Genomic DNA, 23,332 nt, shown 5'->3' on the forward strand with positions numbered 1-23,332 from the left:
GAGGCAGGTGGCTACCAGGAGGAGGGCCTTCTCTGCTGTGGCACCCCGGCTGTGGAACGAGCTCCCTAAGGAGGTTCGCTTGGCACCTACATTATATGCCTTTAGACGCCAGGAGAAGAACTTTTTATTCTCCCAGCATTTTAACAGTCCATAAATAAATTTTAACTTGGTGTTTTAAATTTGTAATTTTGCATTGCTGCTGTTTTGATCTGGTTGAGCTTTTATATTGTATTTTATATTATGGTTTTATACTGTTGGTTTATACTTTGAATTGTCTTAAATTTGTAAACCGCCCAGAGAGCTCCGGCTATTGGGCGGTATAGAAATGCAATAAATAAATAAATAAATAAATAAATAAATAAATAAATATATAAATTACAAAAGTTAAAATAGAATTAAGCCTACGGTAAAATTAAAAACATGTTAATTTTTTTAAAAAGTGTAACAGGTTAAAGGGGGAGATCCAATAGCACAGGTCCAGTATAGTTCCAAAAGCCTGCTGAAACAAAATTTTTTTTGCCTGCCTCCGAAACTGTAGCACAGAGGGAGCCAGCCTGGCCTCCCTGGGAAGGGAGTTCCAGAGCCTTGGAGCAGCCACCGAGAAGGCCCTGTCCTGAGGACCCATCAGGCGTGCCTGGGATGTCGGTGGGACTGAGAGAAAGGCCTCCCCAGAAGATCTCAGAGCACGGGCAGGCTCATAGGGGAGAATATGGCCTTAGTGGGATAAGAAGCATGATGGAGAACTGGAAATGCCACATGTTTCTGTTTTTATGTTCTTCCTCAGACCTATGACCCCAGCCATGGCTACAACCCCCAGCCCATAGACCTCTCTGGAGTGACCCTTTCCAGGGAACTGCAGGTGAGTAAGCACAAAACTAAGCTCTGGGGATGGCCTGCCTGCAAACTCTCCTCCTGCAACTAGAAGATGAACATTCTGCCGTCAGAATAAACCTCCCAAATCTAAGATACACGTTTTGTAACCAACAACAACGAAATTCACGGCGGGATTACGATCGCAAAATTTGGTGGCGCTTTTTGAAAACGTGGAGTGTTGAGGAGCAGGGGAAGGAGGGAAGTGAATAAAGGCGAGGGACCCTGCGATGGAGGGGATGGGGGAGAGACTCTGAACTTCCCCCTGTTACAGCCTCTTGTCCTAGGGTACCGATTTTAATTTGGCCTTTTACACAGCTCTTTCTTTGTTCCCTGCTTCCTCAGCAGATAGTGCCTGCTTATTTTCACGATGGTTTGCCCCCTGAGCCATGAGAGCTAGAAACTTGGTCAGCGGTTGTTGTTTTTAAAGTAACTTTTGAGCTTTTTCCCAAAACCGCCGATCTTTCTCTACAGGCCATGGCAGAGCAGCTGGCTGAGAATTATCACAACACCTGGGGGCGCAAGAAGAAAGTGGAGCTGGAAGCCAAAGGTCAGTCTTTGCATCCTTCTCCGCCTCTCCCTTGCAGAGTGCGGGTGTTTCCCCGGGCTTCATGCTTTCTCTTCCTCTCTCTTCTTCCCCCAGGGGGCGGCACCCATCCCTTGCTGGTGCCTTATGATACGCTAACAGCCAAGGAGAAGGCCCGGGACCGAGAGAAGGCGCAGGAGTTGCTCAAATTCCTGCAGCTTCACGGCTTTGCAGTGACCAGGTGAGCAGCCAGAGGATGTCCTGGTGGAGGTCTGTGTGTGTGTGTGTGTTGCTGCTGATCAGGTGTTCCATATAAACAGGGGAAGGGATGGGGCAATGTTCCCCACATGCTCTTGGCAGGTGATGTCTCCTGGGAGAAGACCTGGGTGACCATCACCTTAGAAAAGGAAGGGAGGGAGTAAATTTTAGGTGACCTTACCTACAAATACCAGGCCAATTGTCACGTCTAGCCCTGTTCCCCCTGTTTTGGAAGAAGGTGTTCCAGGTAATCAGTCAGAACCAGACTCTGAAGTAGAGGAGTTGGCACCAGACACAGGCCAGCCTGTATCAGTGGGGGAGAAAGCTCTCACATTTTCTTCACCAGCTGGTGGTGAATCCTCTCCAGAGCTTATCTCGTCAAGGGCAAACAATACACAGTCAGCGGGAAGCCAACATTCTTCCGAAGGAGAGAGCACCGACAGGTTAGCTGATCCTAAAATACGCCGCTGACTAAAATAGGCGGAGCAAAAGGAAGGCAAAAGGAAGTCCGCCCGTCTCGCTTCTCGTCAGAAGCTGCCTCAGAACTAGTCTCTCTGAAGTTAACGCGTCTTGGGAAAAGGCTTCCCGTTCTCCTTGAACGGACAATTAGTATAGTTTTGCCTACGGGAAAGTTTCCAAGAAATTAGACTCTCTTCAGGTGGGAAGAGATGTCTTTTGCTTAAATAAAGCTTTGTGGATTATTTAGCAGGCCTCGTTATTGTCTCCCAAGGAGGCAGGAGGTTTTTGAGAAACACAACACCAATTCTGGGGAGGCGGAACAGGAACCATTTCCCCATTAGAATAGAGGGTCTCGGACTTACGGCTTCCATTGAGGGGCCCTGGGAATTGTAGTTTTGTCAAGGTGCTATGGATTCTCTGGTAGAGATGCTTATGCTCTCATAGAACTACAGTTCCCAGGGTGCCTTGGGAGGAGCCAATGGGTGCTTCCTTTTATAGGGCAGTTGCCCTGCCTCGTTCACAAAATTTTATTTGGCGGGGGTGGGGGGATCCAGATAGCTTTGTATTCCACTTTTAGCCCTCCCGTGCTTTCCCACCTCTTCTTCTGTCTTTTTTCGTACCACGAAAAATCCACTGAGGAAAAGTTGGAATAGTTGCACGTAATGCCTTTCGACTGGTAGCACAAGGAGCCCTCCGTCTGGAAGCACCTGAGGCCAGCTGAGACAGTTCAGGATTTCCCTCAGGACAGTCCCTTGTTTCAGTCCAGCTTGGATTGAGGAGTCAGGAAGGGTCTTGCAGCCAGAGGAGGCTGGTGGTTCCGATGTCAGTGGGGTGGTGAATTGCTTGGATTGCTCCTTTAGAGTTCTGACTGAAACCCAGAGCTGATTCACCGCCCCACTGTCATAACTCATTTTCATACAGTCAGCTGGGGTGGCTGCGAAATAGGTTTTCTGTTGGTGCTGAAAACTCTGGGTTTTTATTTATTTATTTATTTATTTATTTATTACATTTCTATACCGCCCAATAGCCGAAGCTCTCTGGGCGGTTCACAAAAATTAAAACCATCATGAAACAACCAACATGTTAAAAGCACAATTACAAAATACAGTATAAAAAGCGCAACCAGGATAAAACCACGCAGCAAAGTTGATATAAGATTAAAATACAGAGTTAAAACAGTAAAATTTAAATTTAAGATTAAAATTAAGTGTTAAAATACTGAGTGAATAAAAAGGTCTTCAGCTGGCGACGAAAGCAGTACAGTGTAGGCGCCAGGCGGACCTCTCTGGGGAGCTAATTCCACAACCGGGGTGCCACAGCGGAGAAAGCCCTCCTCCTAGTAGCCACCTCCTTCTAGTAGGTTCAAAAGAGTTGTTTGCTGCATTGGTGTTCAGACCCCACCTCAGGCTTTAGGGCAGCTTACTTGTCCTTTGCCACACCTCCCAGGGCAGCCATTTTGTGGCGGTGCCCGAAACAATTTCTCAAATTGCCAATTGCGCCCACGGCCCCAAAAGGTTGTCTGCCGCTGCTTGAGGGCGTCTCCCAAATTTACCACCTAAATCTGTATACCCTGTCATTTCTCACAGGGGATTGAAGGACATGGAATTGGACACGTCGTCCATCGAGAAACGTTTCGCCTACGGGTTCCTGCAGCAGCTGCTGAAATGGATGGACGTTTCTCAGGAGTTCATTGCCCACCTGGGTAAAGGAGATGCCGTTTTCCCATGGCAATGACCTGCCTGGGGAACCTGTGGGGAGTGACACAAAGCGCCCTGTAGTTCTTTCCCCAGAGGGGTTCTTTGTGTGAGGAAGACGAGAGTTGCGGGGGAGAAAGAGTGCTGGATTTAGGACTCCTGTTTACACCATTTGGGAGGGGAATGGACATCAGTGGAAGGGCTGCCCGTTGAGCCAGCACTCCTGGGTTGTGGAGGGGACGGACGGACGGACGGACTAAGTCTTGGGATGCCTGGATCCCATTATCAGATATAGCCAGGTAGTGTGGGTCTGTTCTGGATTCTCTTTTGAGGCCAGCTGATCCCTGGCAGTGCAACGGGGGCAGGAAAGAGGTGTGTGTGTGTATGTGTGTTTTGTTCACCTGCTTCTTCCCACTTCTTGATGTTGCTCACCGGGATTCTTTCTGTCCCAGAGGCTGTGGTGAGCAGTGGACGGGTGGAGAAATCTCCCCATGAGCAAGAGATCAAATTCTTTGCCAAGGTTAGTTTCTCTCTCTCTGTGCAGTTACCTCTTTTTACTGCAGCTTCATATCTGTATGCGTTAACCATTCCAAACTATCGAAGAGCATTTACCCTTGCTGGCTTTAATGTGTTGCCACCAGCACTACTAGAACGACGATTTAGTAAAATCCCGGTTAATGAACAGATATGTCCCTGTGGGACTATAGCAATAGAATCTGTCGAACATGTCATTTTGCATTGCAACATGTATGAGAAATGCAGAAAGAAGTTAATCTTTCCATTATTAACAGCCTTTTCTGGATGTAACCCCACAAACTTTGGTATTAATCTGTTTAAGGGATGTGTGCTCCCATATTACTGAAAGGGTCTCTAAGTTTCTTATGACCTCAATGCAAATTAGAAAAATAACATTGCAATCCTCCTGAGAGAATTTATTTTATTTATTTCTTTATTACATTTTTATACCACCCAATAGCCGAAGCTCTCTGGGCGGTTCACAAAAATTAAAACCACAATAAAACAACCAACAGGTTAAAAGCACAAATACAAAATACAGTATCAAAAGCACAACCAGGATAAAAACCACGCAGCAAAATTGATATAAGATTAAAATACAGAGTTAGAACAGTAAAATTTAAATTTAAGTTAAAATTAAGTGTTAAAATACTGAGAGAATAAAAAGGTCTTCAGCTGGCTGTAAAGAGAAGGAACTCTGTAAAGAGAAGGAACTTTACAGAGCTGTATTTTGTTTTTATGTCACTTTTTATTTATCCCTTGTATGTTTTATATTGATTTTGCTGGTCTGAGACCATAATAAATAATAATTGAATTGAATCTCTCTGTGCACTGGCACTGGCTGGGGTAGGAAGGGGTGGGTGGGGGCCCTCTCCGAATGCTATACAGCACTTAGGACAGCATTGGCACAAAAACTATGTCAAAGAGCGTCTCTTGGGGGGCGATACGTTTTGATTTATATCCTTTATATCCTATCCCAAGGACTCACGGGCCTTTTCTGCCCTGCTAACCTTTGCTCCCCTTTCAGATCCTGTTGCCCCTAATCAACCAGTATTTCACCAACCACTGTCTCTACTTTTTGTCCACACCGGCCAAAGTCCTAGGCAGCGGGGGCCACGCTTCCAACAAAGAGAAGGAAATGATAACAAGGTGAGAAACGGGGAATTCCTGCAAGGTGTGATGGTGCAGTGCATGCGCGCGCGCGCGCGTCTGCGGGCCGATCAAGTCACACGTTTCGTTTTCAAGTGTACATCTTACATGCACAGTTGAGCAAGTGTAAGTTGTGAACAACAAATGGGAACAAACTTGTGATTACAAATCTGTTAATAAGGCACATGTACCCATTATGGAACTGGAATTATCTATGGCTCCTGACTGCTAGAGCAGTACGACAATGGAACCAATGACCTAGGGAGGTGGTGGGCTCTCCCACACTGGAGGCCTTCAAGAAGCAGCCCGGCTGCTTCTTGAAGGCCTCCAGTGTGGGAGAGCCCACCACCTCCCTAGCCATCTGTCAGGGATGCTGTAGGGTGGATTCCTGCATTGAGCAGAGGGTTGGACTTGATGGCCTTGTAGGCCCCTTCCATCTCTACTTTTCTATGATTCTATGAGTAGGTTTCAGTGAGCAAACTTGGCTTGGTAGCCTGTATAGTATGAAATAGCTTTCAGTGATCGGGGAGAGGAACATTCGTTACCACTGTAAAGTTTGGCAGAATTGGGCTTTTTTTTCTTAATTTCAAGCACTTAGAAATGTCACCTTTGGAATATATGACCTTGGGAGATGCTTTGAAAAATATAAATGCAAGCCTTGTGCATTAACAATATGTCAGGAATGGGGGAACCTACGGCAATAATGATTTATAAGTCAAATTTCTAAGAAGAAGCATTTCTAAGAATTTATGAATTAAATTCCTACATCTGAACACACTATATTGGACCAACAGAATGCATGATTGGGAGTAATGAGGGCGAAAGGGAGGAATCATCCAATTACCAGACTATGAGTTCATCATTTTGCAAACTAGTTACAAATAGGAGAAACTGCTTAAGAGTTCCCAAAATTCATTTGATGCTGCATGCTTTTGCATACATGAATATAAAACCTTTTCCCTGACACTCATGAACACCTGTTTGGGGAAACCATGTGCAAAGCAAAACCTCGGTGCCTGTGAGTGAAGTTTCCATGGCGTATGGTGTATATTCCAGCGGTGGTTTTGTGAGCTGTTCCTAAGGGACAGTGTTGTATTTTATATCATGGTTATATACTAGATAGATAGATAGATAGATAGATAGATAGATAGATAGAATGTTTTTTAATTCGTGTGAACCGCCCAGAGAGCTTCGGCTATTGGGTGGGCAGTATAAAAATGAAATAAATAAATAAGGGCATATCTACACCACGTCTTATCCTGGGGATTGCCCCAGGACCATCCCTGTGCATCCACATGATGCACAGGGCATCCCAGGGGCAGGGAAGGACGTTCCCTCCCTTTCTCTGGGATAACTGGGGCAGGTTTTACCCCGGTTTTTCCTGCGGTCTCGGGATCATCCTGAGATCGCGGGACGTGTGGGTGGCTGTCCCGGTTTCATCCTAGCTCCTCGCAAGTAAACACGAGGAGCCAGGAACCGGGGGTGGGACGGGGGATCGGGATCGGGTTTTTTTTTAAAAAAAGCCACCTAACCTTTTTACTAATTTAAAAATGGGCGTGACGTCCTCCTTCCTCCCGGGACGTTGTGCGCCACGTGTGGACTGAGGGGGAGGATCTTGTGATCACCATATCGTGAGATTCTCCCTGTCCCCTCCCCTGGTGTAGACATGCCCTAAGTCACCGATTCTGTCTTTTGCTGTGTGTGTGTGTGTGTGTGTGTGTGTGTGTGCGTGTGTGAGTGTTGGGTTGTATATGTGTGTAGGGGAGTGGGAGAGATCACACACTCCGTTCTCTCCCATCAGCCTCGTTGAGGCTCAGCTGCCCCGTCCCTCCCTCTTCCCCCTGCTCCGTTCTGCACCCTCCTCCTTCCAGTAATCTCTTTCATTCCCTCCTTCTGCCTCTCTTTTCCACCCTTCAGCCTTTTCTGCAAACTGGCAGCCCTGGTCAGGCACCGGGTCTCTCTCTTTGGTAAGCACCACCCTTCCTCAGCTTCTCTTCGGGGGTTGGGTGGGTTTCCAGCCTTTTAAATTCCTCTCCTCTTCATTTCCTCTCCCTGTCGTTCGCTCAGTGGGGCTTAACGACCCCACAAGTCTGCTCTGCATCCTGACTTCCTTCACCCTGTGCAACCTTACCCATGGACCAGCAAGTTGTCCCTCCTATTCCCCCTCAAACCATGATCTGTACTTCTCATATCCAGTGCCTCTATTCCATGTTCCCTCATCCAAGCCCTAAACAGAGGTCTTCTCTCTCCCTCCAGGCACCGATGCCGCAGCCGTAGTTAACTGCCTACATATCCTCGCCCGCTCTTTGGATGCCAGGTGAGTGGGCTTGCTTCGTCTCGGCCAAATAAACTTTGCACACCTGCGGAGATCTGTAAGGGTGCATATCTCAACTCACATGGTTCCACATAGACCCGTGCTCCGATTGGAGTCCACCAGGGAAAGAGCCTTCAGTGTGGTGGCCCCCCTCCGCTGGAAGTCCCTGCCTGTTCTGGATGGGGTTGGCCTCCTTCTGAAAGATCAGGTTCGTAGTTTGGGGGTATTCTTAGATCCATCTCTGTCGCTGGAGGCTCAAGTGGCCACAGCAGCTCGAAGTGCCTTTTGCCAGCTTTGGCTGGTTCGCCAGCTATGGCCTCTCCTGGACAGGGATAGCTTGGCCACAGTGCTACAGGCATTAGTAGCCTCAAGATTGGATTACTGCAATGCACTGTATGTGGGGCTGCCCTTGAAGCTGCTCCGGAAGCTGGAGCTAGTGCAGAATGCTGCAGCTCGGCTGTTGTCCAGAGCTGCCCCTTTCCAGCTTGTAACTCCTCTGCTGAGGGAACTGCACTGGCTGCCTATTCGCTACCGGGCCAGGTTGAAGGTTCTTGTACTTGTGTACAAAGCCCTAAACAACTTGGGACCAGGATACCTGAGAGAGCGCCTTCTCCCTTACCAACCTGCCCGGTCACTGAGGTCATCCGAGGGCCTGCTCCTGGTGGTTCCACATAGATCCATCCTCCGATTGGAATCCACCAGGGGAAGAGCCTTCAGCGTGGTGGCCCCCCTCCTGTGGAACTCCCTGCCTCTGGAGGTCAGGCAGGCGCCAACCTTGTACTCCTTTCGGCGCCTCCTGAAAAAACATCATTATTCCAGGAAGCCTTAATGACCAGCCACGGTTCACTGTACATTTTGCTTCTTTTAAAACCTATTTTAAAGCGTTTTATTCTGTTTTTATTTTATCTTGTACATCGCTCCGAAATTTTCAATGGGGAGAGGTATATAAATATTGTAAGTAAGTAAATAAATAAATAATATCTCAGACACCACTTCCTCCCCTGTGTTTGTCATAGATATACATATTGAGAGAGAAAGATTTTAAGCTGACTCCTGGGCTAAGAAGAGTTAAATCCCCATTCTGTGGTTTTGTTAGAAAGGTTTGTGAGTTGAGCAGCTGGAAACTAACCACAAGTTAGTTAGCCCTAAAAGGTTTGGGACCAAGTTTTTTGAATAGGGTGACCCTATGAAAAGGAGGACAGGGCTCCTGTATCTTTAACAGTTGCATAGAAAAGGGAATTTCAGCAGGTGTCATTTGTATAGATGGAGAACCTGGTGAAATTCCTTCTTCATCACAACAGTTATTTGTAGAGGTTGTAGGGTGTCATGCTGTAGAGATGCAGTAGAGGTTGTAGGGTGTCATCCGAACCCAACACCCCTGCCGTGCCCTGCATCGGTTTCAGACAACCCGCATTACAGTGTGAATAAAGCAAATTACAGTCATGTGCAACAGACAAGGGGCGGTGGGGAAGCCATGATGGCTTCTTCTCCCGTTGCGTTTGTCCGAATGCACCCAAAGTGATGACACGTTGCAGTTTTAATGTTGGGAATCTGCGCCTCCCCATCCGTGAGTTTGCAGGGATCCGATCCGTGCACGTCTTTTTTTTCCAGGACGGTGATGAAATCCGGCCCTGAGATTGTGAAGGCCGGGCTGCGCTCTTTCTTTGAAGGTGCCTCGGACGACATTGAGAAGATGGTGGAGAACCTCAAACTGGGCAAGGTGTCGCAGTCCCGCACCCAGGTCAAGGGGGTGGGCCAGAACATCACCTACACGACGGTGGCTCTGCTGCCCGTGCTCACCTCCATCTTCGAGCACATCGCCCAGCACCAGTTCGGGGACGACGTCATCCGTGAGCCAACCGGGGGAAGAGTGGGTGGGGTTGGGCCTCAAGCCGCGGCTAGGCCCGATATTGGTTGCCACTAGCGACATAGGCGAGGCCTGAACAGGCCACAGAGGCCCCTCCAGGGCAAGCACTGTGAATGGCGCTCAGCTTTTCCAGTCAAGGGCAGTGGTGGCGAGAGGGTTGGTGGAAGGTGGTGCAGCCAATTGGTGGAAGGTCTTGGTGGAAGGCTAAATCCAAAATGGCTACTTTTCTGGAAGAAGATGCCAGCAGGAAATGGTGAGGAATAGATGGCTGCATCTCTCTGACAGCAGAGGACTATGTGAAGGGCAAATCACGTGATTCTGTATGTGACGCTTTCTCTCTCTCTCTCCCATGTCCCTACAGTGGATGATGTACAGGTCTCCTGCTACCGAACTCTGTGCAGTATTTATTCCTTGGGCACAACCAAAAATCCTTATGTGGAGAGGTGAGTGCAAGGATGAGAGAAGCTATGGTTCAGCAAGAGGGGAGTTGGAAGGGTGAGGGCCGCCCCGTGGGGGAGATAGGTCCAGGGGAAGTGCAGCCGACCAGTGGAGTTCACGCCATTGTGGGGAGAAAGCAAACATAACTCTGAAAGAGAGCGTGTGACCGATCCCCGAGCCGCTGGGGTGAGCAAGGCATCACAACTGAAATGTCAGGCATGCCCACCAGCTGATCAGACTTTTAAAATAGTGTTTAAAGTGCCACAAGAGCATTCATGGAATAACGTCCATCGTTATTGATTACAAACACAGAAATAAAAGAAGTCTTTTTTTTTTAAGTGTTAAATTGCTCTAAGGTTTTTGGAGTGTCGTTGTCTTGTTGAGATCGCCAAGGGCCAGCCGGTCAGCTTCAAAATGGCAGAAGTTGGGGTTTTTCGGAACTGGACCCCGGAAAGAAGAATATGTTTGGATTAAATGTTGTGGGCATCCCCACCACATTAAAAATATGACCTCTGCTTCACCCCATAATGTTCAATAAAACATTATCCCATGGGGGTGAGCAGAGTTGAAGGGAGGAAGGTGCAGTCATGTCCTCTTCACGTGCTCCCGGACAAGGCTTTCATAGAGGGGTCTAGACAATGTCATCTTCCACTCGTAGCCCTCCTGGGCTTTCCCACTGCTTCGTCCGTCATTTTTCTTAACTCCGGAAAATCCGTTAAGAAGCTAAGACGGAATCGCTGCAGAATGCCGGCTGATAGGTAGCACCGGGAGCCCTCTGTCCGGAAAGCCCCCTTGTCCGTGAAAGAGGAGTTACGTACCCCTATTCCCAAACAAACCGCAAGCTGCTCCGGTTCAAGAAGGGCCACCTTTCAGCTTTGACGGGCCAGTGGGATCCCCCTATTGGGCGGAGAGTTTGGTATTTAGGATGTCGCTTGGGCACCGCTCATCTGGCTGAAACGTCCCACACGGTCTCATCTATGTCTGTCTCGCTCACCTCCTGCAGGCAACGCCCACAGCTTGGGGAATGTTTGGCCCGGCTGGCCGCCGCAATGCCCGTGGCCTTCCTGGAGCCCCACATCAACGAGTACAACCCTTTCTCCGTGTACACCACCAAATCGCCCAGGGAGCGAGCCAGTGAGTTGCAGCAGTGGGTGGGCAGGTGGGTGGGAGGGAAGATGGGCAGGCCGCAGCCTCCTCCCGTGCCTTGAAGCGTCATTAGCCGTTTCTCCCACGTTCTTGGCATCCAGCCAAACTCTAGACCCCTCCCTGCCTTTTCTCCTCCCCCCACCCCCGGACATCCTCTTCCCATAAGCCTTCCTTCACTTCACACAGCGCAGAGTTAAATGATGGAACTCACTACCGCAAGACGTACTGATGGCCACCCATTTGGATGGCTTGTGGATAAATTCCTGGAAGCGAAGGCTATCCCTGATGGTTGTGTGCTACCTCTAGGATCAGCGGCAGTAAGCCTATATGCACCAGTTGCTGGGGCGCATGGGTGGGAGGGTGCTATTGAACCGTGTCCTGCTTTGTGGGTCCCTGGTTGGCCACTGTGTGCTGGACGAGATGGACCCTCGGTCTGATCCCGCATCAGGGCTCTTCTGATGTCCTTAGGTGTGTGTGTCGTTTTACCGTGTCCAGGTGCTCCCACATCCCCTTAAGCCTGTAAGTCCCACGGGTGTAATGGCCTCCCCTTCTCATCCCCAGTCCTAGGCCTGCCGAATTCCGTGGAGGAGATGTGCCCGGACATCCCGGTCCTGGCGAGGCTCATGAAGGACATCAACGGACTGGCGGAGTCAGGGGCCCGCTACACCGAGATGCCCCACGTGATCGAGGTCACCTTGCCGATGCTATGCAACTACTTGCCCCGCTGGTGGGAGCGGGGCTCCGAAACCAACCCCCAGGGCCCCTGGTGCACCGAAGTGACGTCCAACCAGCTCAACACCTTGCTAGGCAACATCCTGAAGATCATCGTCAACAACCTGGGCATCGATGAAGCTTCCTGGATGAAGCGGTTGGCAGGTACAAAGGGTCCACGATCCGGGCGGCTGTCGGGTTTGAGGAGCCTCTTTCTCCGGAGGAGGAATCAGGGAGACGTCGGTGGGCTGGGGGAGGAAGGCGAGGCGCAGAGTAGAACGACACGCAGCCCTGGAGCGCCAGTGTGGCTCTGGAAACTGCCAGTGGAGAGGCAGAGCCGTGACAAAGAGGGGAGCTCGGCTACCCCCACCTCTCTGGGCCTGACCTGCCACTCAGCATGGCCAGGTTCAGCGGGGTACCAAAATAGCACTCGGATGGCCCAGGGCCCGGGACCCCTTGGCTGTGGCGGTGAAAGGGTCGAGGAATGGACTCCAGGAATCCCCAAGAAATCCTGAGAAGTATAAGCATGGCTATAGAGAGCTTCTGTCCCTAAGGGTCGACGAGTTCCGACGTAGCCTCAGGCAACATATGCCAGAGGCCGAAAAAGCCGCTTCCGGTTGCCAAGAGCAAGCGCCCAGTCCTTAGTTGCCAGACCTGGGTGTTTCCAGGTGTCGGTATTGCAGTTCCCAAGGCCTGCCGGAGCGGCCGAGGGGCGGTGGATGGGTGGCGATGGCGGAGGGACGCTCTTTCCCTGACCGCCTCCCTGCCCTCGATTCCTTCCCGTGCAGTCTTCGCCCAGCCCATCGTCAGCAAGGCCAAGCCGGAGCTGCTCCGTTCCCACTTCATCCCCACCATGGAGAAGCTGAAGAAGCGCTCCGGGAAAGTGGTGGCCGAGGAGGATCAGTTGCGGCTGGAGGCGAAGACGGAGTCGGAGGACGCCGAGCTGCTGATCCGGGACGAGTTCTCCGTGCTCTGCCGGGACCTCTACGCCCTCTACCCGCTCCTCATCCGATATGTCGACAACAACAGGTACTGCAGGTCTTGTAAGGCGCACGCGTGTGTGTGTGTTTAAGAGATGTACTTACGACTAAATAATGGTGCTTTCAAGTGTTCGATATCTTTATGAGCATTATCTTGAGATTGTCTTAGCGACCTTGTGGATCTCCAGATCTTTGTTGGATTGCCACTCCCATCCACCCTAATAGTGAGGGATGATGGGAGTTGCAGTCCAACAGCATCTAGAGGGCCATATGTTCCCCATCCCTGCCTTACAGCAACCTTTTAAGATAAGTGAGTATTATTATTATTATTATTATTATTATTATTATTATTATTATTATTGCTACCATACTGCAGAGGGGAGGTTGAGGCACAGAGGGCGTGTCTTGCAGAGGGGAGATTTGGGGATTTCCTGATTTATAGCCGCCTAGATTTGCATGCCTGCATTTCTTTCTCCTGTCTCCACACCTCCCCTAAAAGGTTCCACTCTTGCAGCAGCTTCAATTACAGGGCTCAAAATAAACCGCATCAATGCTAGCAGGTGGTCCCTGGTCATGTTGGTTTGCCGCAGCGCTCCTTTTGAACACAAGCTGTCAGGTCAGGGGCCTCTGCTTTAAGAAACCACGCACATCCTGCTTTTGGGAGCAAGGTGGGCGTGTCCCGTCCTGCCGATGCTGGGTTTCCGCAGAATAAGTCCTGTTACCTACGCAGGAATACGTACCGACAGGGTTTTTTTTTATCTGAAGGGCCAAGTGGTTGACGGAACCAAATTCAGATGCCGAGGAGCTGTTCCGGATGGTTGGGGAGGTGTTCATTTACTGGTCCAAATCGCACGTGAGTGAGCTTTCTGGGCGGGGTGTGTGTGTGTGTGTTGCATGGGCGCCAGTGAAGGAGCGAGCACATTGGCGGCCGGTGAACCCTGGATCCCACGCGGTGTTGCAGAGGGGTTCAGTGCTGCTGCTGCTGTATTTGGGATCTGTCCCTGGGATGCACCTCTGAAGGCAGCAAAATGTCCTCGGCCACGTTCTGTTGTTTGAATGGGAAACTTCCGGGGAGCGGAATCGGAAACCGCCTAGTGGGCGTGGTGATCTTCTTTCGTGGTTGTCTTATTTGGGCCCACCCACCCCGAGTCGGGGCCACAATCCCTTCTGGGTTACACAAATCGGGTAAGCACAACTCCCCCAAGCACATCTCCCGTTGCCCTCCCACGGGCGTGACGCCTGGGTTTCTTTTCCGTCCCCTAGAACTTCAAACGGGAAGAGCAGAACTTTGTGGTGCAGAACGAAATCAACAACATGTCCTTCCTGACAGCGGACAGCAAGAGCAAAATGTCCAAGGTGAGAGGCGCGCCTGGGGGTTGGGGGCAGGGTGGGTGGGTGGAGTGGGCGGAGGGCGTGCTCCCCCACAGGGGTCTCCCCCCACCCCACCCCGCCTGCAGCCAGAATATCGCCCATCAAAAGGGGAGCCTAGAGAAGCCTTGGGAGCCACGGCCTCTGGGCTTCAGCTCTACCAGAAGGGCTCCAGGGCTGGTGTGGCCCTAGAGGGAGGAGCGTGAGCTGTGGGGCAGGAAGTGCCCAGTTCAAACCTCAACACAGCCGTGAAATCGCTAGATGCTTTCTCGGCAGGCCCTGATTGCTCGGTCTCAGCCTCTCCTCTTCTGGATACCTGACGTAGCAGCCGCAATGCTGGCCAGCCTTATAGGGCTGTTGTATGGATTCCCGAGGTTGGATTTGTGAAGCGCTTTGAGCCTCGTGTGGCGCGGAGCGGTAAAGCAGCAGTTTCTGCAGCTGAAACTCTCCCCACGGCCTGAGTTTGATCCCAGCGGAAGCTGGTTTCAGGCAGCCGGCTTGGGTCGCCTCAGCCTTCCATCCTCCCGAGGTCGGTAGAATGAGTACCCAGCTAGCTGGGGGAAAGGTAACAATGGCCAGGGAAGGCAACGGCAAACCACCCCGCTATAAGGCCTGCCAAGAAAACGTCAGCGAAAGCTGGCGTCCCTCCAAGAGTCAGTAATGTCTCAGTGCTTGCACGAGAGGTTCCTTTCCTTTCCTTTCCTTTGAGCGAAAAAGCCCCTATGGAAATTATTAAGTGGTGTGATGAGTCCTGTCCTTTCCCTTTCCTTGTGAGCTGCCTCGCCTGCGTTGAAGGTGGACCCGGCCAGAGCCAGGTGGCAAGAGCCCCATGCATCCCACCTGAACCTCCCATCGCCAGCTAGGCCGGGCACTCCACAGCCAGTGTTGCAGGCTGGCCCCGAGGGGGTCTGCCATGCCGGCACCTTCGCCTTGGGGAAACCTCCTCTTTCGGACCCCCCCTCAAGTCGGTCCCTCCCTCCCCAGCCGCCATTTGCATAATTCAACGTTTCTCTCTTTGCAGAGTTCAGAGAGCCTGGCCAAAGGCTGGCAGTGACAGAGAGCAAGGAGGGGAGAGGGAAGCAGTGGGGTGAAGAATCAGTGGGGCACAGAGGGAGGTCAGGGAGCCAAACTGTACGACTTCCGGATGTCCTGCTCAAGGATCCCTCGGCAGACCTGCGTGTTTTCACGTCTCTTGCAACCCATGAGAACTAGAAACTTGGTTTTCTTCTTTGGGCTGGGGGCAGGGGGGGGACAGAATGGCAAGATTCTGCGACGGCCTAATTCTACCCAATGCCCAGCCGTGGGCCTCTTTGCGTGAGCCGCTTTTCTTACTCTTTGGCCGGGCGGGGTGTGCGGAAGACGAAAGAAGCCGGTGGGGACTCGGATAACCTCTTGGCTCCTCCACGTTCTGGTGGACGGGTTCTTTTCCTGCGCCCGCGCCGAGCCTGGCAGGGTTTTGCCGCTTCATCTAACCTTCTCTTTCTCCTCTTCTGTCTTGTCTCCCTCTTCTCACTGCGCCCTGTGTGGGTTTAGTCTGGAGAAAGCCAGGTTAGAGAAACAGCGGCTGTTCCGCTGACCCTTTCGGTTGCCATTTTTGGGGGCCATGCGGAGGCAGCATGGCGCCGTGCACGTCTCTGCCGCGACCCTCCCCTCCCCTCCCTCGGGAGAGGGGCGGGAAGCGTCCTGGAACCATCAGGGGCAGCGGGGGAGAGGGAAGGGGGCGCGGCTGCATGGACGAGATGGCAAGAGCGCAGTGGCTTCCCGCAGCTCTGGCAGCAACGCATCCTTGCATCTGATGGGTTGGCACCGATGAGCCATCAAGCACCCCGTTGGCAGGACCGAACTTCCATCGTGCACTTGGGCAAGGCGCCGTGTTGTCAGGGGAGGCCTTGCTCCAGGAGTCACTCTGACATGCCACACCACGCCGTTCGCCTTGACTAGGCAGGCTGCCCACTTAAAGCCTCTGACCTCTAGAGCCCCCCCCCCGAAGGCCGCCATCTTTTTGTCCCAAGACGCCACCTAACTCTCCCAGCATGCCTTGGGCCTCCATCCCCTTACCTGGATTCACCTCCTCTGGGTTCCTGTATCTGCCATCTCGGTTTGCTCCCCTACCCTGGGGATCCCGGAGCCCATAATCCAGCTGCTGTGACATCCTTCGCCGCCTACTGCCCTGCCACCCTGTGGAAGGGAGGCAGAGGGTGCCCGTGATGCCACACGCTGCAGATTATGTGTCTTGGCTGCCAACGGTGCTGTGTGTCTTGTGTGCGGTTATGTGTAGACGTTAGAAAAGCTCTTTCGCAAGGCTGACCGTAGGAGGGCAAAGGCCCTGGGGGCCGGGGGACGTCTGGCGTTTGTTTTGGTCTGTCTTTTCGAGGGAGGGGGCATGTGGAGCGCTCTGTTTTGTGCCAATCCAGACCTGCCCCTCTTGACAGTATTCTGTATTTCATTCCCTTCCGCGTGGCTGGCGGAATCCCAGGCAGCTGGTCACCCTGGTGTCTGAGAAATCAGAAACCTCCCGTGGTGTTAGATCAATGTTCTTCACCCAGGGACGAGATCCAATCAGCCCCTAAGCACCACTCCACACTTCCAGCGACAGAGGGCTCAAAAGCGCTGTATTGATTAGTGATCAAGGTCTAGTCTCTTGAAGGCGAGCAGTCAGGCAGAGAACAGGAAACTCAGCACAGCATTTGAAGCTTGAAAGGGGCAGTTCCAAGTAGCAGCATGAGCCAATCAGAACGTAACACTGGCGCATAGCTAATTTATGCTAAACAATCCCCTTTGCTCTACTCTAAGCAAGGTTACTGTAAGCTAACTTTTGCACTGGAGCTGAGGCTAGGTTTTCATTAGATAAGACAGACACAAGGAGACATCCAAGGAGACACTCTCGCATACGTGACATTTCGCCTGCTGTATAATGGCTACTTCATAGCTTCCTTTCGAAAATGGAGTCGCCTATGCTAACAGTGGGATCCCAGACAGAGCCCAGGGTCTCCCGCAAATCATTATCCTGCAATTAGCTCCCCCCCCCCTTCTTACAACCCTGAGACCCAATCGCATCCTCTATTACCTGCGTCTCCTCCTGCCTAGATCCCTTGGAAAAAACAGGTGAATTCTCTCCCCCCTCCCCCGGTCCCTTCTCCCTTCCCTGCCTCTAACTCCCCGTTCCCAGACACCTTTTCCTCTTCATTTCCCAACGCCTCCTTCTCCTCCTCCCCAGCTTTGCACAGGGTGGTCCCCTCTACACAGAGAGAGAGGCACACACACACCCTTCCATAGGAAAAGCCGTACGCCTTGCTGCTTCCGAACTCTGGTGCAAGAATTTGTTTCTGTCCCCAGTGTGTAGATTGAGAAGCTGGTGCGTGTTTTGTAGGTTTGGGATCCACATACTCCTGGCAGAACACCCCAGAAGGGACAGCAGACAGATTATACACACACACACAGAATCACAGAATAGAATTGGAAGGGGCCTACAAGGCCATCGAGTCCAACCCCCTGCTCATTTGAAGATTCTATGTGTGTATCAAAGACCTCCTGCGTTTGGAGCAGAAGCCAGCTTCACAGGACAGTGGGAGTCCGGAACCAGGGCTGTGGGCTCTTTATTCTCTTCTCTCTGCCCAGCCCGTGTTCTCCCAAGGGAGGGGCCTTGAGCCTGCCCAATCCCTCCCTCCCATCCCTGGATCCCCACCTCCGAGCGGCGCTTGGCCGTAAAGCTTTTGCCCAGCCGATCTCTTGGCATGCCATGGGACAGCCCCAGTGCCCGGTGCTGCCCAACCGCCCCCGCTCTAACCTTAGGCCTTTCTCTCCTAATCCTTCCCCCAGTCGGGCGGCTCCGACCAGGAACGGACCAAGAAGAAGCGCCGGGGGGACCGCTACTCCGTGCAGACCTCGCTCATCGTGGCCACCCTCAAGAAGATGCTCCCCATCGGGCTGAACATGTGCTCCCCCACCGACCAGGAGCTGATCAACATGGCCAAGACACGCTACGCCATGGTGAGAGGGGTCGGCCAGGGGCAGAGAGCTCAGAAGAACATCAGAAGAGCCCTGATGCTGGATTGGACCAAAGGCCCATCTAGTCCAGCATTCTGTTCACGCAGGGGCCAACCAGCTCTCGGCCAGGGACCCACAAAGCAGGACACGAGGGCAGCAGCGCCCTCCTGGTCAGGCTGGCACACCCTGTCTCACTCTCTTCCTGTAGGGTGACTGGTGGCCAAGTCTCCCGAAATCTAAGGGCCAAGGGACATCTTGCCTGGCTATGGTTCAAAAGAGAATGCTGAACTGCATGGTCAGATCAGTGAGGCAATTTGGCCTACCGGAGGCTCTGAAACCCACCATTATGCTATTACAAAGCGATGGGATTCAGAATTGTAGAGTTAGAAGGGTCCTACGAGGCCATCGAGTCCAACTCCCTGCTCAATGCAGGAATCCACCCTAAAGCATCCCTGACAGGTGGCTGTCCAGTTGCCTCTTGAAGGCCTCTAGTGTGGGAGAGCCCACAACCTCCCTAGGGAACTGGTTCCATTGTCGTACTGCTCTAACAGTCAGGAAGTTTTTCCTGAGGTCCAGCTGGAATCTGGCTTCCTATAACTTGAGCCCATTAGTCCATGTCCTGCGCTCTGGGAGGATCTAGAATTGATCCTGGTCCTCCTCTGTGTGACCACCTTTCAAGTCCTTGAAGAGTGTTGTCGCATCTCCCCTCAGCCTTCTCTTCTCCAGGCTAAACATGCCCAGTTCTTTCAGTCTCTCCTCAGAGGGCTTTTTCCCCCCAGACTCCTGTTTCAAAACGAGAGAGGAGTATTGTTGTTTTTAAAAAATCATGCATAACCCAAGGATGCAGAACCTCAGGCAATAAACAACATCTATATCTATCTATCTGTATCTATATCTATCTATCTATCTATCTATCTATCTATCTATCTATCTATCTCTATCTATCTATCTGTAAAAGAACATAAGAATATCAGTATTGCCCTGCTGGATCAGACCAAGGGTCCATCTAGTCCAGCACTCTGCTCACACAGTGGCCAACCAGCCTACGGCCATACTACCTTAAACACACCCGATCTCGACTGATCATAGAATCATAGAATAGCAGAGTTGGAAGGGGCCTACAAGGCCATTGAGTCCAACCCCCTGCTCAATGCAGGAATCTAAGCAGGGTCAGGCCTGGTTAGTATATATAAAACCACTAAGCTTGTGTGAGCAGTGCACATGACAGGTACTTTCCTCCCCCAAAATAACACAGGAGCGACAATTGCCCCTCTGCTGATGTTCATGCTTTCTCCCTCTCTCTCTCCTTCCCCTCATCTTTCTCACTTTCCAGAAAGACACCGATGAGGAGGTGCGTGAATTCCTCAACAACAACCTGCACCTTCAGGGCAAGGTGAGTGTGGGTGCAAGACACACGGATGCTCGAGGAATTCGACTTTTACGAACTACAATGCAAAACTGACCGGATCCTTCCCTCTCGGACTAATTAGACATAGCTACCCTATCGAGTTTCACACTTTCCCGAACATTGCAGTGCAGCTCTCAGCCCAAAGGAACTGTAAAAATGTGTGTCTTGAGAAAAAGGGTGCTTAGAGGATACACTGCAAAAGTATTTTATTTAAATGTGAGTTTTGGGGTGGGGGGGTTGGATGAAAAAATGCCTTGCAGATTAATGAGGAAATGAGATGGGTTGCATTTATGAGTGAACGCGTGCAAAAGGGAACAGGCTGGAAATAGACTGATTTGCCCTGTTCCTACCTGTGTACAGAATTGCCTCCAAGGCTGTGTGGTCCACTTGGAGTCTCCTCTGATCAGCCCCTGCTGCGAGGTTGTGACCAAACACTCCCTCTATCCACATGCTCTTAGTCCAGGAGGCCCGTTGAGAAGAATTTGTTTTTCTCCCAGCTTCCAGGAAACGCTTTCACTTCCTCTGGCCTCAGCCAAGCTCTCTGTATCAGCCGTGTGCATGCACATCGCCAGGCAGGACAGGGAGGTGGGGGGCAAGGCAGAACCCCTTTGTCGTGTTTCTCTGAAAACTCCTGCTTTCGATCACAAGGCCTAGGTAGTCCACAAAGCTTTTATTAAGCAACAAGCATCTCTTCCACCTGAAGAGAGTCTAATCTCTTGGAAACTTCCCCCTAGGCAAAACTATTCAAACTAAGCGAGACAATTGTCCGATCAAGGAGAACAGGAAGCTTTTCCCCAAACACCCGTAACTTCAGAGAGCCTGGTGCGGAGGCAGGTTCTGGTGTAATCAAGCTGACTTTCTCACGCCTTCCTTCCGCTCCGTGCATTTTAGCTTCCGGCAGACACAGCTAGCTTGTCGGGGCGCTCTCCTCCGGAAGAAATTCACTTCCCTCTGAGTGTGTAGGATTTGGCCTTGAGGAGATAAGTTCTGGAGAGGGCTGACTCCCAGCTGGGGAATCGCCCGTGAGAGCTTCCTCCCCCACTGGTACAGGCTGGCTGGCGCCTGGCACCACCTCCTCTATTTCCGAATCTGAGTCTGATTGATTACTTGAAACATCTTCTCCCAAAACAAGTACAAAAAAATTAGCCATGACACCCTTACTCTAAAGATGTGGGTTGGCTGCTTCCCGTCACTCTCAGCTGCACTGATGCTGACCTTTGACTTGCAGTGCGAGAACACCTCGTCCATACGCTGGCAGATGGCGCTCTACAAGGAGATGTCTGGCAAAGCCGAGGATTGCAACAACCCAGAGAAAATTGTCAAACGGGTTCAGGAGGTCTCGGCTGTGCTGTACCACCTGGAGCAGGTATCAGCAGATGGGCTAGTGGGCAGGCGGGCGTGGCCAAATAAGCCTCCTAAATTGTCCGTCTTGGGAAGGGTCCTTTCCAGTGTGGCCCTCTTTTTATTCATTCCATTAACCGGAAGCGCTCTTCTAGAGGAGTCCATTAAAACAACCGTGCATGCTGACAGTTTGTAGGAATAATCACACGAAGCAATTCAATTCAGCTGGGGGCTGTCTAGTTAACTCTAGTGCATTTGGGACGTCTGTGGCGTTACACCCCACAAGTCATTTCCCAAATGTATGTGTGTAGTAAGTCTGTGGTTTTTAGAATGTTGGCCTGAGTGGGCGGAGTTAGAATGTCTGAGGAGGTGGGAGGAGTGATATATAAGGGAAGGATTGAGGGGATTGAGAGGGACTTTTTAGGTACTCTTAGAGTCTTTAGCCTTTAGTGCTTGAATTCTTGGTGTGTAGAGTACTATGGTTCTGGAGAGTTCAGCGTATAGAGGGGTGTCTTTGGAGTGTGGTGTGCACCTAGTTGATGTATATTAAACAATACTGATAATAAAGAAAGCTCAAGAGTGATTGTGTGAGAGAAAGGAAAGCGCGTATGTGAACGGGTGAAAGGATTGGATGAAAGGTTTCAAAAAGGTTTTTTAAAGGTTTTATTTTGAAACAAAACTTGTGAACTTTTAAAAATAAACTTTAATCATTTTGTTTTAACTACCACAAAAATCCCACGTGTCTGTTTGGCATTTATCATCTGAAGTTTATACATTTAGCACCCTCTCTGACAATACTTCACCTCAGCACATATAACACAGCACATTATTTTATTATTGAAATCCTTCTCCATTTAGACCCCTTTCTCCACATAGTTTGGAGGAAGGTGGTTTATATCCCTTGCCTCAGGCGTATCAAGCGGTGGTGCTTGGCTTGAGCAGGGAGTAGCTGCGGCCGGGTCTGTTGTTCAGAGCCTGCGCCGTCGCAACGTCCTCCATAGATGTGGCCAGAGTGGGGTCCCTGCATTGTAGTGGTTTCCCCTGCCCTGCGATTCAGTTCTACCCTGAAGCCTCCAACCACTTATATCAGACTCTTCAGAGCCTGGGGGAATCCCAAAGAGAAACGTGTGGAAAAGCGGAGGGAAGAGCCGTCAGGAAAAGTGGGCAGGAAGCGGAAGGGGGAGGAGCGTTGGCAGCCCTGAGCTCCCTCCCCAATTAACTTTGTGCCTCTCTCACAGACGGAGCATCCGTACAAGTCAAAGAAAGCCGTGTGGCACAAACTACTCTCCAAGCAACGCCGGCGGGCCGTGGTGGCCTGCTTCCGCATGACACCCCTCTACAACCTGCCCAGGTGAGTAAGATCAGAGAGAGGCTCTGTGTGGCCGTCTGCTGGTGTTTATTTATTTATTTATTTGTATACCGCCCCATAGCCGAAGCTCTCTGGGCGGTTCCCATAAGATAAAAACACTTTAAAACAATATACAAAAATTAAAAACCACAAAAACATGCAAAACGCACATACATTTAAAACCACTGTAACAGCTTGACAAATGTTGAGCCAAAAAAGCAGACCCAGGCTCATTACATATTGCTAAACGCCTGGGAGAACAGAAAAGTATGTGTTTAGCTCACTCTGATCACATACCCTCCAGCGTCCCATCTATGGTCACACCGGTCTTTCATTACTGGGACCTTCAGCTGCCCCCCACCCTGCCCCATTGAATCCACCCCTCCGCATCGCTTCCCGAAGCACGTGAGACAGGACCTGGCTGGGCTGATGGCTGATCTGCCCCTCTGCTTTCTAGGCACCGGGCTTGCAACATGTTCTTGGAGAGCTACAAGCTGTCCTGGATCCTCACGGAAGAGCACCCCTTTGAAGACCGGATGATCGACGACCTGTCTGTGAGTGCTGAGAACGTAACCGAGATAAGATCAAAGCGATGCCACGCCCTGAACGTCCGGCCCTAAATTGAACGTTGCCGTTGGCCACAACTCTGTGGGTGCAGAGAGGGGCATTGTTCTATCCCTGCATATCTGTGGTGAACTGCCTCTGGGTCTAGAGAGACACTGGGGTAGCTAGAGTGTGGAGTGGACCACAGGGTTTCCTGATTCCCCCCTGGTTCCAGAGCAGGGATGGGGAACCTCCAGCCTGGGGGCCTAATCCAGCCTGTAAGGGATCCCCCCATCCAGCCCATGAAGGCTTTGGCTCCCTCCGCAAGCCTCAGTCTCCGGAGGCTAGCGGAGAGAGGGATCCCCACTGTTACCTCCAATCAGGGTTTCCCCTGTGCTCCAATCCCCCC

At 51.2% G+C, this 23,332-nt stretch overlaps 1 protein-coding gene across 1 annotated transcript in view; it reads left to right on the forward strand.

Annotated features, from left to right (window-relative positions):
• Positions 1–23,332, forward strand: part of RYR1 (ryanodine receptor 1) — a 161,792-nt gene that overhangs the window by 89,392 nt on the left and 49,068 nt on the right. Inside the window, exons 55-75 of the mRNA XM_063140526.1 lie at positions 785–859; positions 1,345–1,420; positions 1,514–1,637; positions 3,700–3,815; positions 4,260–4,327; positions 5,351–5,472; positions 7,390–7,439; positions 7,729–7,789; positions 9,398–9,636; positions 10,015–10,096; positions 11,095–11,225; positions 11,799–12,113; positions 12,737–12,977; positions 13,694–13,781; positions 14,192–14,284; positions 15,830–15,844; positions 18,116–18,286; positions 19,617–19,676; positions 20,920–21,057; positions 22,271–22,383; positions 22,838–22,934. Of these exons, the coding sequence (XP_062996596.1) occupies positions 785–859; positions 1,345–1,420; positions 1,514–1,637; positions 3,700–3,815; positions 4,260–4,327; positions 5,351–5,472; positions 7,390–7,439; positions 7,729–7,789; positions 9,398–9,636; positions 10,015–10,096; positions 11,095–11,225; positions 11,799–12,113; positions 12,737–12,977; positions 13,694–13,781; positions 14,192–14,284; positions 15,830–15,844; positions 18,116–18,286; positions 19,617–19,676; positions 20,920–21,057; positions 22,271–22,383; positions 22,838–22,934 (2,475 nt within the window). The remainder of the gene's footprint in view (positions 1–784; positions 860–1,344; positions 1,421–1,513; positions 1,638–3,699; positions 3,816–4,259; positions 4,328–5,350; positions 5,473–7,389; positions 7,440–7,728; positions 7,790–9,397; positions 9,637–10,014; positions 10,097–11,094; positions 11,226–11,798; positions 12,114–12,736; positions 12,978–13,693; positions 13,782–14,191; positions 14,285–15,829; positions 15,845–18,115; positions 18,287–19,616; positions 19,677–20,919; positions 21,058–22,270; positions 22,384–22,837; positions 22,935–23,332) is intronic.

The sequence above is a fragment of the Elgaria multicarinata genome, chromosome 13 (genome assembly GCF_023053635.1).
Source record: "Elgaria multicarinata webbii isolate HBS135686 ecotype San Diego chromosome 13, rElgMul1.1.pri, whole genome shotgun sequence".
Taxonomy (NCBI): Eukaryota; Metazoa; Chordata; class Lepidosauria; order Squamata; family Anguidae; genus Elgaria; species Elgaria multicarinata.